The sequence below is a fragment of the Microplitis demolitor genome, chromosome 1, assembly GCF_026212275.2.
Source record: "Microplitis demolitor isolate Queensland-Clemson2020A chromosome 1, iyMicDemo2.1a, whole genome shotgun sequence".
In the NCBI taxonomy this organism is placed as follows: domain Eukaryota; kingdom Metazoa; phylum Arthropoda; class Insecta; order Hymenoptera; family Braconidae; genus Microplitis; species Microplitis demolitor.
The window spans coordinates 10269630-10283767 of record NC_068545.1 but is presented as its reverse complement, the minus strand read 5'-3'; the positions used below and the strand labels follow the sequence as shown (position 1 = coordinate 10283767).

General features: G+C 29.3%; 1 protein-coding gene and 1 long non-coding RNA gene across 11 annotated transcripts in view; both read right to left on the bottom strand.

Annotated features, from left to right (window-relative positions):
• Positions 1–10360, bottom strand: part of LOC103575415 (S-adenosylmethionine decarboxylase proenzyme) — an 87520-nt gene extending 77160 nt beyond the window's left edge. Inside the window, exons 1-3 of one of the 10 annotated variants that reach the window (XM_053743182.1) lie at positions 9854–10360; positions 9702–9758; positions 992–1078 (exon numbers count right to left, since the gene is read on the bottom strand). Coding sequence is in view for 8 of the 10 variants with exons in the window: in XM_053743189.1 (XP_053599164.1) it covers positions 992–1078; positions 1825–1952 (215 nt within the window). In the remaining 2 variants the exon portion in view is untranslated. Of the gene's footprint in view, positions 1–991; positions 1079–1824; positions 2865–3109; positions 3546–9701; positions 9759–9853 lie in introns of those variants that run through there. The other 9 variants (XM_053743189.1, XM_053743201.1, XM_053743203.1 and 6 more) reach the window with 9 other exon arrangements.
• A 1060-nt stretch (positions 10361–11420) lies between these two features.
• LOC106693632 (uncharacterized) lies at positions 11421–12932 on the bottom strand. Its single transcript, XR_008403574.1, has 2 exons — positions 12763–12932; positions 11421–12695 (listed from the first exon to the last, which is right to left on the bottom strand). It is a non-coding gene; the product is annotated as an uncharacterized LOC106693632 (long non-coding RNA).
• Positions 12933–14138: the final 1206 nt, after the last annotated feature.

Here is a 14138-nt window from a genome sequence, read left to right as displayed (position 1 = left end):
ACTTACACTACTGGAATTTCTGTCTTTGCAGGCCCATCCGTCCTCTTTTATTCTAGAGACAATTTTAGTCAAGATCTATAATAACATAGTGTACATATAGTATGGTGCACTGATAGAAGGATTTCTTAGCATTTAAAAAGATTTCTTAGTATTTAAGAAATGATTTCTTAAATACGAAGAAATCTTTTTCAATGCTAAGAAATCCTTCTATCAGTGTGCTACTTTTTCCTTGACTTGACCAAGATTGCTACTACGATATAATTAAAATATAATCAAAATTCATACGCAAAAAAAAATTCTCATATATTTTCTTCATGTATTAATTTTTATACGGAATATCTATATAATTATATTTTTTATGTTACTGTAATATGTAATTTTCAGAATACTAACATAAGATAAATTAGATTATGCAATAAATTTTTTCGATGAGTACAAATCTTTATAATAAATCAAAATATTATTCAGGAAATGAGGACAAAGTTTCATAAAATCGAAACTAATTAGAATTTAAAGACTGACGTGCGCGATGTTTTTAGAGTAAAAACATTGATCGATTCGAATGTTGCTTTCCACTATTAAGCTACTTGCTGCGCAGATCCACTATCAACAAATGAATGTATGCTATCAAGATTCTTGAAATTTATATTTGACAATATAACAACGCAATACTATTCTTCGTATCCTAATCATATCATTTAGAAATTCACTAGCCACTCCATCGTTGATCATGAAACTGATGACGACTATTTATATAATAAGATAATAGAATGTACGAATTATGTTACAGTTCTGATTGATGGAAGTGTTAAGAAACATACTAGCAAAAATTGATTACTCGATATCATTGTTATGATTATTAAATTATAGAGCTTATGGCAAAATGAAAAGCACTCATTCAAGTATAAATAATTATTTCAAACATTTGAATAAAAATAAAACAAAAATATTATTTTTTTCTCGTCGATAATAAAAAAATAATTTTTGTTACCTGAGAACGTAGGCTTCAATGTCGTCGTTTCGGCAGAAGCTAATTATCTCACATCGGACAATTTTCAAAAGTGATTCCCAGCGATGTCTTCAAAAAAAAAAAAAAAAAAAAAAAAAATTTTTTTAATTTGCCAATGTAATACGATCAGTTTTTGTAAAATAAATTTTAATTTCAAATTAATAAGAGACGTACAAAAATAAATAATTTTAATAACACTAAAAATTAAACGTAACAGGTAATTATTATTCAAAATAAATTTAGTTGTAATACAAAACGAAAGAAGCTATGATATTTTATATGTATGTTTATCATTATAACATTTTGAAAAAAGTTTAATATCACCATAGTAATGAAAAATCATATTCCAAATTTACAAAAAATAAGATTCTGTTTGAAATTGAATAGCATTATTCAGTCAAGGCATCAATAACTAAAAGCCGGTAACACGTCAGAATAATTGCCGAATTTGATACTAATCAAATTAAAAAAAAAAGAAGGTCATACATTAACATCTATGTATACATAACTTCAATGAAAAATTTCTCTTCCACATGCAAGTAATAATTTTATTTATTGGGTTATATTTTATTCATATCAATTGTTCTAATACTGATTTTATGATACATCGAAATTAATAAAATTTGATCATGATAAAAGAATTTGATCATGACAAAAGAATTTACAGACGACTTAGTAAATGCGTCATAGTGAATTAAAGGGGTGGAATTAAAATAATCACTGGTTTTAGGATAAAGTATAAAATAACAATAACAAAACAAGAACTCAGAAATACGAATAATTTCTGAAAAGGGTAATTTTTTATGAAAACTTACCTGGGAATGTCTCGAAGATCACCTTTATGATCTTCACCATGAGAACTAGTAAACCAAACTTCAAGTAATTTTTCAACACCTTCAAAAAATTGTACGTTTTCTGTATTAATATCTTTATTTGATGCCATTCTGACTGATAATGATTTCTATTAATTATATTTGTTGAATATTGGCTCAATTATTATTTGAACACTCGGTCGTTTTCGTACACTATATACACTAACTTATTCCATAAAATACAGGGAAAAAGTCAAACAAGTGGCGTTAGATTGTTGTAGTATTAGTGAATTTCCAACACATTTTATATCCTTCTTTCATACTTGCTCTTAAAGGTAAAACTCCCACTTCTTTTCATTTATTTTTTTTATCCCTACCCCTATACACTATAATCAACCAATCACTTTAAAAATTCAAACACGCACGCGTATAAACGAACGAAATTCAAACAACACTAAAAAAATATGTCATATTTATTATGTAAAATACTACCTATTAACATTAATTTTCAATCCAATCTGATTCTTAATCATGAAAAAGTACAACTTAATATTTATAAGTCATCATCAACTCTTCTTTCAGATAATTGCTAAAGACTTATTTTCAACGAGAAATATTTCTATTTAAATTTCGTATACTTCTTCATAAATAAGTGAACCTTTCATTTGAAGTTTTTAATTTTATTTTACATTTCTTAAGAACTTACTGAAATAATACAAAATACAAATTTATGTGATACTTTTTAGGTTATCCTATTCCGCACATTTTTATTTTTTCCTGGCTGATGGCTCGTAGATTCATGCCGGGCAAGTGTGCGCAAGCCCATCCATTTCGAACTGAAATGCATGTGTTTGCGCACACACTTGCCCCACATGACTAATGAAAATAAATCATATAATAAAATATGCACAGACTTAAAATTCATTGCTTTGTAATTTTAAAACTTTTTTCTAACAATACTAATTATTGTTGAAGTTACGTCAAAACATTGTAATTTTTAAAAATTAAAATATTTACAAGCTCAGAAAATTTTTTAGCAATTTGCTTTACTGTTGACTAGTATTAGTAATTTATTTATTTTGTTAACTTTGGAATTTAAATAATGACAAAAAAAAATATGTACAATTGTAGAATAATAGCTATTATTAATAGATATTATTAAGCTAGCTTATGTTTTATTCTTAAAAAATTTGTAAGAGATGAACATTTTAATTCATTTAAGACTTTCATGATAGTAATTTAAAAATATTTTATACGTGCTTAACTAAATTATAACCTTACTACGTACATTGACAAATAATCACATGTTAGTAATAAGTAATGATAACCCGATACTACCACTATTAGCTAAATGAAGTTTTATGATGTTTATATCATAATTATACATTAATTAACTGATCGACATGAAATTTTTTGGTCGATTTTAGTAATATTTCATTTAACAATGTCAATTCCAGATCTATATATCCAAAGTGCGGCAGAATGATTAAATGAATCTCAAGAATCCCTGATAGCCAAGTTGGCGAGAAACGCAGCCGCAACTGGACACTAAATTGACCACCAACAGTTGGTACCTCCAATAGTTGATAGACATTTTCTGAGAAAGTTGGTGGCAAAAGTTGGAAATTCAATAAGTTGACGAACACTTTCTGAGAAAGTTGGTGGCAAAAGTTGCTTGCAAAAGTTGGTGATCATAAGTTGACGGTAAGTTTACTTTCAATTTCCTCAAAATCATGCATTCCAGTTGCGGCTCCATACTGGCGCCAACTTTCTGAGAAAGTTGGCGGTAACTTGTAGCCAAAAGTTGCAAAATCTAAAGTTGTTGACAACTTGTCGTCAAGTTGGTCGGAAACTAATGAATGACCAACTTTTTCACGATCAACTCGTGCTATCAGGGAACATGGTTTCTATGTTTGTAGGCACTAAGTTGTATATGAAATCCCCCAGTAAATCAGTGCAGCCAGATCGCGGACAAAAGGTTCCCCTTCCTAAACACCGTTTAAGCTATGAGTGATGCTAAAATGGTGTGTTATGTCCTGGGGGGTTACTAGGATCGGAGCTGACGCCACCGCCTGGACAGTAGGTAGTTCGTTGTCACGCGGGACCAATTTTGAATTTGAAAACAGTGGATAAATTTATTGTTGACTACGATGATGATGATTATGATTATTATTTAATGTAATAATTAAGTTATAGATAAGGATAGATGTGATTGATAAAATAACTTTTATCTGAAGACTGAGTTTTATTATAAAGTATGGATGAAACTTGATCAGTAACAACAGTTGTATTCGTCAAAAGTTCTCGAAGAGAAGTGAAGTCACATCAGACGGCAGAGAGATCTCTGACCTCCACTCTTTAACTTCTCCCCACTACTCTCATGTTCACACTCATGCTCATACAATATATATATATATATATATATATATATATATATATATATATATATATATATATATATATATATATATATATATATATATATATATATATATATATATTAGTTCTTCACCAAATAGACTTATACATTTATACTTTCTACTAATACAAATTTGAGATATAAGCTTATACATCTACGTTCTTTACTTTATCCATTCTACGTCTTCTTATTACTTATAATATTTATATTCTATTTTCCTGTACTTGGATACAATCTTCCAGTTAGATATTCTAGACTATCAGAGGTGTGTTCTTCTATAATGATTCTATATTTAGTTATTCGTTACAATTGACATTATCATTTATCGTGAAACATCATTATAATCATTCTAATGCTATATTTCAATATTTTTATTAATTCATTTATTATACGAATCACTCTTTGTTTAATATATAGAACTATATATTAACAATAATAGTTAAGTTCTTGTGATATGGATTTCATTTATAAATAACATTTATTTATTATATATTTCCTTTTCTTATTTGTTTATAGAGTATGCATTTGTTTATCACCATATTTACTGTTAACTATAGAACAAGGGCTTATTCATGATTTTTATGCGTGTGTTTTGTTTAGGTTTTAAGCATCGGGTGACAGGAAACGTTCCAAGACCACTCAAACTGTATTTATATTTCTCTGAATATAAAATAAAGATTTGCTTATCTATTCGTTCAATTTTTATAATCTAAATATATAATTTAATAAGTATGTGCCACGACGATTTATTATCTAAATTATTGACCAAATGTTGATGAAACGCAATAAGTATTAATATATAAATTTCAAAGGGAGTTTAAATGCGCGCCTATTTATGTATCTCAAGTTCACTAATCAATTAACAGGTGGAGGCACCTGAGGACATGATAGGTGCGAAGGAAGGGGAACTTTTCGTCCGCGATCTGGCTGCACTGCAGTAAATTAATACTAACAAAAAGCTATACAAATATTGTAAAACAATAACAATATTACTTCGTAACAGTCTGATAAAGTTGGCTCCATTACTTTGTTAATTCATTACGTGAATAAAGATGTACAATTACCGGTATTTTGAAATTATGTAACGTGATCGTCACAAATACCCCCAGATAACTAGAGTTTCAGCGCAATGTTTGAGCTCAAACTTTTGTCGTCTCAGTGACGTACGATACACATAAAAAATTTCAATGTCAACTTTTGAGTTCTCTTTGACGTCAAATTTCACATAAATTTGACGTAAGTTTAAAACTGCTATTTGACGTCTGTGAGACATAGTGAAGTGAGGCTGACCGTCAGGTCATGGTTACAAGACCATCAGCGGACCGTTCATAAAATGACGGACCGTCACAATTGTGGTGACATCTTACAAACGCCTCTCTATCTTTTAGACAAATTCATATTTTGAAACCACCATTTTCTAAAAAATACCACGAGATAAGAATACGAAGGGCAACTAAATTTCTTAATCATTTGCAAAAAAGATTGCGTCTAATCATCTAGCTGGTTGTGACTGACCAAATTCATGACCTAGCCCAAGCTTGTGAGCGAAAAATTTAATGAAGGTCACAAATCATCTAGCTAGATCCGACTGACCAAATTTGTGATAAAAAAATTTTTGACGGTCCGAAATGACGGACTCTGACCGGATAATTTGTGACGATCATTTCGCAATAGAACAGACTCGTCATTTAGGTCCGTCAGTCACAAGACCGTCAGCGGACCGTCTTGTGACCAAAACTCAAAATGACGGTCAATCCGCATCACTAGTGAGACATCAAAATTTAAGACGCAACAAATGACGTCAACAAACCCTGATAGTCAGCTGAGCTCAACCAACAGTCAAATTGTGCGTAAATTTGATGTCAAATTAAAGCCGCTATTTGACGTACTTGAACATCAAGAATTGAGTAGCAAAATTTGACTGCAGTAGTAGCTCAAATTGACCTAAATTATTGAGATTTGATTTTACCGTTTGATACATATTGAAGAAAAGTCAGCTGGCGACATCTAGCAACTATACAACAAAGTAAATTCAAAATCAAAAAGTAAAAAAAATCTCTCTAGTTCAGGTTTTGTTGATGTCATTTGTTGCGTCTTAAATTTTGATGTCTCACAGACGTCAAATAGCAGTTTTAAACTAACGTCAAATTTATGTGAAATTTGACGTCAAAGAGAGCTCAAAAGTTGACAGTGGAATTTTTTATGTGTATCGTACGTCACTGAGACGACAAAAGTTTCAATAATTGCGCTGAAACTCTAGTTATCTGGGTCTCTGTCTTTTAACTACGAAATTCTGTAAACACCGCAACTGTTTCCATCGACGTTAAAAGTAGCCGAAGTTTTATTTATGGTAAAATAATATGCGCGGAGGGGTCAAAGGGTGCGTTCCACTAAGCGTTCACAACGCTCAAAACGCCTCAAAATCCTATCTAAATACACGTGAGCGTAGCGTTGTGAACGTTAAGTGGAGGGCACCCAAAGTGGGCTCCTGGGGGCAAAATGGACCCCTCAAAATTTTCTATACGTCAATAAATTCGGACGGATAATAACCCTGATTAAAAAAAATGATTTGGAATAATTCAAAACAATTTGAAATAATTTGAAACAATTTGAATCGACTAATATATAGATATACAACTAACATGGATCAAAACATTTTTCGTGAATAGAGAAGCTTATCGAGATTTCTTATATAATGAAGGCTAAAATAGACCACCGAAACTGTTCATTTAATATAATTTAGGGGAGAGGGAAGGCAAAGTGGGCCCCTTAAGAAAAATAATTATATCACTAACTTTTTTTACGCGTTTACTTCTTTTTAGACACTTGATACTTATTTTCACTTCATTATGCTGCAAAATTGAAAAATCGAAAATTAAAGGCAAAGTGGGCCCTCCAAAAAATTTCGAATCGGATATTTTTTATTCTTTACACGTTTCTTATTTGCAAATAACTGTAAAACAATTGTATTATAGTAATTAAAAAAATCGTTTTAATATTCTGCTGCGATATAACTTTAAAACGTAACTTTATTATCTTTTTTTTATAATTTCCTGATTAAAAGTTTATTAATAAACTATTCAAAGTATTTATAAAACTGTGAAAATTAGCTTTGGAAACAATTTATATTATTTTGTAATTTGTAATTACCTATATATTAGGGTGGCCTAAAAGAACCGATTATTTTTTTTCCGGTCTTGCACACAGAAAAAAAAAATCTTGACTCGAGAAAATTTTTCTTCAACCAAGAAATTTTTCAGCGTGTGGAATGAAAATCGAAAATTTCTTGAACGAAGTGAAATAATTTCTTGAATTTTAAATCTTGAATTAAGAAAACAATTCTTAAGCCAATACATATTTCGTACTTGGTCCAATAATAGAATTACTTGTTTTAAAAACTTGCTTTTCTTATTATAATAAACATTTTTCTTAACCTAAGTATGTTACTTACTTAAACCAAGAAATAAAGATATTTAGTTCAAGAAAGTTATACACTTAATTAAAGAAGTATGATGTTTTGAAACAATAAACGGTATGAACTCGAACTAAAAATAAAGGGAGTTGGTTTAAAAAATTTAAACTCTTGGTGTGAGTATAGTGTACTTTCTCTGACCAATCACACGAAAAATCTCAAACCAAGATTACTAGAGTCTCAAGCCAAGAAAGTTTTTTCTCGGATTCACTCGTAGGTGCTCCCTCCTTCGCACCCAAAGGACCCTCGCGGTTTTGGAAATACCGAAATAATACCGGAATTGTACGGTATAAATATTGCATAAGTATGGTATTACTCGAGTTATTTTGGCCAGTTTTTTTGCCGCATTATTACCAAAAATTTACGAAATAAATTCAGAATGTTTACGGCAATAAATCAGAAAAAATACGGTATTTTCACAGCATTAAAACCGTAATTATACAGCATATTTATCAAAAATTTACGAAATAAATTCAGAATGTTTACGGCAATAAATCAGAAAAAATACGGTATTTTCACAGCATTAAAACCGTAATTATACAGCATATTTATAGTATATTTTCGGCATTTTTGCAGCATCTAACCGTTCTACCCAGAAAAAAATTTATATATAATTGTATAAAATTTTATGTAGTTATATCTAATTTTATATAATTATATATAACCTTATAAAGTTATATGCAATAACTGTCATGAAAAAAAAAAACCGTCTCCTCGTAGACTCGATCCCGAAACCTAATTATTCAAAGCCTGATCTGGTAGCCATTATGCCAAAACACTTACTTGAAAGATGTTACTAATTGTATTCAGATGAATACAAACAAACTTAAGAAAATTGAAAACATCAATTTTCACAGATAGTTATTTTCATTTACATTTTTTTGTTCGAGTGAGAATTGTGTGAGCCAATAAAATAAAATAAAAAATATTACATTTTGCACATTTTCGATGATGTTAAATGCAGAAGCAAACAAAAAATAAAACCATATTTTTTACAATTTTCTATTTCATCAGTGTAAATCTGGCAAAATTGCAGGATACTGACAGTATTATTATCACAAAAACAACGATTTCATTATTGTAACATTATCGTATAATAGTTTTTATACAGCATTTTATTGGTAAAAATTCGGCATTTTTACAGTTTTTTTACAGCATTTTTTTGGTAAAAGTTCGGTATTGTTATAGTTTTTTCGCAGCATTTTTTCAGTAAAAGTTCAGCATTTTTATAGTAATATTACTGTAGTAATCTGGTAACTCTACAGCATAAGTACAGAAAGTATATGGCATAACTACAGGAAAAAAACTGGCCAATATAACCATATTAAAACCAAATTATTACGGTAAATTTACGGCATGTGCATAAATGCCGAAAATATACGGCATTTTTACGGCATTCTCAAAACCGCGAGGGAATTAATACTCCCTACTCTCTCTCTTTCTTACACCAGCACAGCAAATGGATTCTGAGTCCACATTTTCATTTTAAATAAATTAAATATTAAATAGCTAAATTATATTATTAAAATAAATAAATTAATTAATGTAATTAAACAATATCGAATAATTCCTCAATTTTTTTTGTAATTAAATTTTTTTTTTTTAACTTTTTTATTTTAATATTGAAATTCATTTATAAGCGATTCATACGATCCGTTCAGTTTTTCAGTAAAATGTAGGAACTAACATTTCTCTAAATTATTGGCGATAATATTTGTAATATTTGTAAGAATCAGAAAATCAATCTTACTTGTTGTGTAATTTCTAGTCTGCCGATTATAAGTCAAGTAACACAATTAAAAGCTGCTGAAAATCTAGACAGAATGAAATTCAAATCAAAGGAATATTGTGACTGTCGGGTAAACCCTAATAAGTTTTCTTAAGGAAATTGGGTATTTTTGATAAATGACGCGAAAACCAACGAACTTGATCGTAACTATATAGGCCCTTATAAAATTACTGAAACCTGGAATAATGAAATGTAGCTACCTAATTCACCCCACCACGTACTAAGTCGTACATACAAACAAGTTGAAATTAACATATCTGGAATAATATAACATTAGTAATAAGAATTTCCGAGTATAACTTTAATCAAATTTTCATTAAATTCGTCAAAAGAGTCTATAAAATTAAATTACCTTGTTGATCTGTATAATACTTCATAGTCTGGATTAAACTTTTGCTAACATGTAAACACCGTGACCACAATGATAAGGCTGGGCCGTACTGGACGAATTTTTAAATTTTACTTTTCTTTGAATTTATTAATCAATTGTTATTACAAAAATTTTATAGCTTCCGAAAAATGTTTAAGATAAACTTTTTCGGAAGGTTTTCATCATTCGAGTGACGTAATTATTCCAAACGTAATTAAAAAAATAAATTCGAACATTCGGTTAGTGCTGCCCACCCTTAAGAAATACGTATTTTTGTGTAACATAAATATTGTGCGTAACCTGAGTTAATATTTACTGTTAGTTTTAAATCATAAAAATGATTATTTTTGTAACTTGCAATGTAAATGTGCGACCGCGATTTAACAACCAGTAATGGTATTACTTATATAGGTAATTGTCTTGCAGAATTTATATTTCATTCAGAATTAGCTTTAGCTATTATCATACATCGTTATATACATGTGTATACACGAGACAAAAATTTGACGAAAGATATGTCGAATTTTCATTAACGGGGGAGGTTAAAAGTCCTCAGGTGGCTCAGGTGCCTCCACCTGTTAATTAATTAGTGAACTTGAGATACATAAATAGGCGCGCATTTAAACTCCCTTTGAAATTTAAATATTAATACGTATTGCATTTTATCAAAATTTGGTCAATAATTTAGATAATAAATCGTCGTGGCACATACTTATTAAATTAAATATTTAGATTATAAAAATTGAACAAATAGATAAGCAAACCTTTATTTTATATTCAGAGAAATATAAATATGGTTTGAGTGGTCTTGGAACGTTTCCTGTCACCCGATACATAAAACCTAAACAAAACACACGCATAAAAATCATGAATAAGCCCTTGTTCTATAGTTAACAGTAAATATTGTTATAAACAAATGCATACTCTATAAACAAATAAGAAAAGGAAATATATAATAAATAAATGTTATTTATAAATGAAATCCATATCACAAGAACTTAACTATTATTGTTAATATATAGTTCTATATATTAAACAAAGAGTGATTCGTATAATAAATGAATTAATAGAAATATTGAAATATAGCATTAGAATAATTATAATGATGTTTCACGATAAATGATAATGTCAATTGTAACGAATAACTCAATATAGAATCATTATAGAAGAACACACCTCTGATAGTCTAGAATATCTAACTGGAAGATTGTATCCAAGTACAGGAAAATAGAATATAAATATTATAAGTAATAAGAAGACGTAGAATGGATAAAGTAAAGAACGTAAATGTATAAGCTTATATCTCAAATTTGTATTAGTAGAAAGTATAAATGTATAAGTCTATTTGGTGAAGAACTAATATATATATATATATATATATATATATATATATATATATATATATATATATATATATATATATATATTGTATGAGCATGAGTGTGAACATGAGAGTAGTGGGGAGAAGTTGAAGAGTGGAGGTCAGAGATCTCTCTGCCGCCTGATGTGACTTCACTTCTCTCTGAGAACTTTATAATAAAACTCAGTCTTCAGATAAAAGTTATTTTATTAATTACATTTATTTTTATCTATAACTTAATTATTACATTAAATAATAATCATAATCATCATCATCGTAGTCAACAATAAATTTATCCACTGGTTTCAAATTCAATATTGGTCCCGCGTGACAACGAACTGCCCACTGTCCAGGAGAAAGCGTTAGCTCCGATCCTAGTAACCTCCCAGGACATAACAACTGGTGACAGCGGTGGGATTGTCACACCAATTGGGTCCAACGCAAATCTGTAGATTCAACAGCGTTTTGCAAAAATCTGATTGGTTTATCAAAATACTTATAAAACACATGAGATCATTGACAGCCCGGATGATAGAAGCTAAATCTAAATTTGATAAAAAAAATCTTTATTACAACCAGAATTTAATATGGAGAACAGTACTCAAGCAAATAAAATAAATAATGATGTATTGAATGCTCGTGAAAATTGGAAAAGCAAACTGGACATTGACGAAAATAATCTCATGTGTTTCATAAATATTTAATTATACTACTAGGCCGATGATTATTTAAAAACTCTTCTTTAACTGTCTTAAAATAATTTTCTGATCTTGCAGTTGTTGGAACACTAATATCCGAGTCAAAATTTGTTAGCATTACATTGGTCCAAGCAAGAAATTTTTTAAAAAACGTTTTAATTCTTCCAGAATTACAGGAAAATGGTATGAATTAATATCATCTAATAACTAATTCGATTTTAGAACCGAATTTACTAAACACAGATGTACTCTCACTGAATTGCATCGCCAGATTTCAGAATCGCCGTTATAATCAGGTCTGGTTCTGATAGCAACTCTTATAAACGAGTATATTTCTCCCAAGACTTTAGCTTTCGACAAATATATTTGGTCTTCTGCATACTCGCGTCCAAGACAGATAAGTGATTCTTTTTTGCCAATACGAAGTATTGATTCCGATACCTTGCCGTCAATGTTCCGGTGCTGTTGATCGTTAACGTTAAGTTCATCTCGATTAACAGTATTTTCAGATGCTGGAGTTACTGTCACGTCTTCCATATGATTTAATTAACCGATTGATAACAATTCTATTATTTTTATAAGTACTTGGAGCAAATCTACAATTATTATTGATTTTTTAAATTCACAATAACTATGTGTAGAGTTAAGTTAGAATACAATTGCTTTGGTAATTTAATTACATCTATTTATTAATACTCTGATATAAAGAAAAAAGTGATCATACAATTATTGGCTCAGTTAGCATCCCTTTTATATACAAGTAATCCTAAAAAATGAATAATGTCATTAATAATTTATAAAATTAGTCACTAATATTTAATTAAAGTGCATACCTTTTTTCAGTGAATGTTGAATACGACAAAAAAAACAGCTTTTCTCTATTACTAATAGATAACTTTACGAGATAAAACACTGTTTGATTTCAGGATCATAAAAATTATTATTTTTTTATAATTATACACCAAGCCTAAATAGAATATAACATTAAAATGTTTGTTTACAAAGTCACATACGCATGTAACCTAATATCCCACTATGGCTTGTCCTCATAAAAACGACAATCAAATTGTCGCGACGATGACGTCACAATAATCATTCACAGGCTTAAAGGTGCAAAATAATTATTTATATGATTAATTAATTAAAAACGGTTTTATGAACAAAATAATTATCAATTCTTATAGATAAAAGGATGAGCAATTTTTTGGCAGCAATTACGGTCCAAATAAGTCTTTACAATTAGAGATAATTGGAAACTTTATTTTGATTTTTTAATTACGATTTATTAATTAATTATCAATTATAGCAGTAGAGCAATTGTTTATATCGAAAGAGCAATTCATGAGTAATTTTTTGGCATTTAGTTTTTCAAAAAAAATTAATTTTTGGCGTCAACTTGTTTATGGTTAGGGATTTTAAACGGTAGAGCTTATTCATAAATGCTTGTTATGTCCTGGGAGGTCACTAGTGTCGGAGCTGACGCTACCTCCTGGACAGTGGGCAGTTCGTTGTCACGCGGGACCAATATTGAATTTAAAAAAGTGAATAAATTTATTGTTGACTACGATGATGATGATTATGATTATTATTTAATGTAATAATTAAGTTATAGATAAGGATAGATGTAATTGATAAAATAACTTTTATCTGAAGACTGAGTTTTATTATAAAGTATGGGTAAAACTCGATCAGTAATAACAGTTGTATTCGTCAAAAGTTCTCGGAGAGAAGTGAAGTCACATCAGGCGGCAGAGAGATCTCTGACCTCCACTCTTTAACTTCTCCCCACTACTCTCATGTTCACACTCATGCTCATACAATATATATATATATATATATATATACATATATATATATATATATATATATATGAGTTCTTTACCAAATAGACTTATACATTTATACTTTCTACTAATACAAATTTGAGATATAAGCTTATACACTTACGTTCTTTACTTTATCCATTCTACGTCTTCTTATTACTTATAATATTTATATTCTATTTTCCTGTACTTGGATACAATCTTCCAGTTAGATATTCTAGACTATCAGAGGTGTGTTCTTCTATAATGATTCTATATTGAGTTATTCGTTACAATTGACATTATCATTTATCGTGAAACATCATTATAATTATTCTAATGCTAGATATTTATAGAGTATGCATTTGTTTATAACCATATTTAATGTTAACTATAGAACAAGGGCC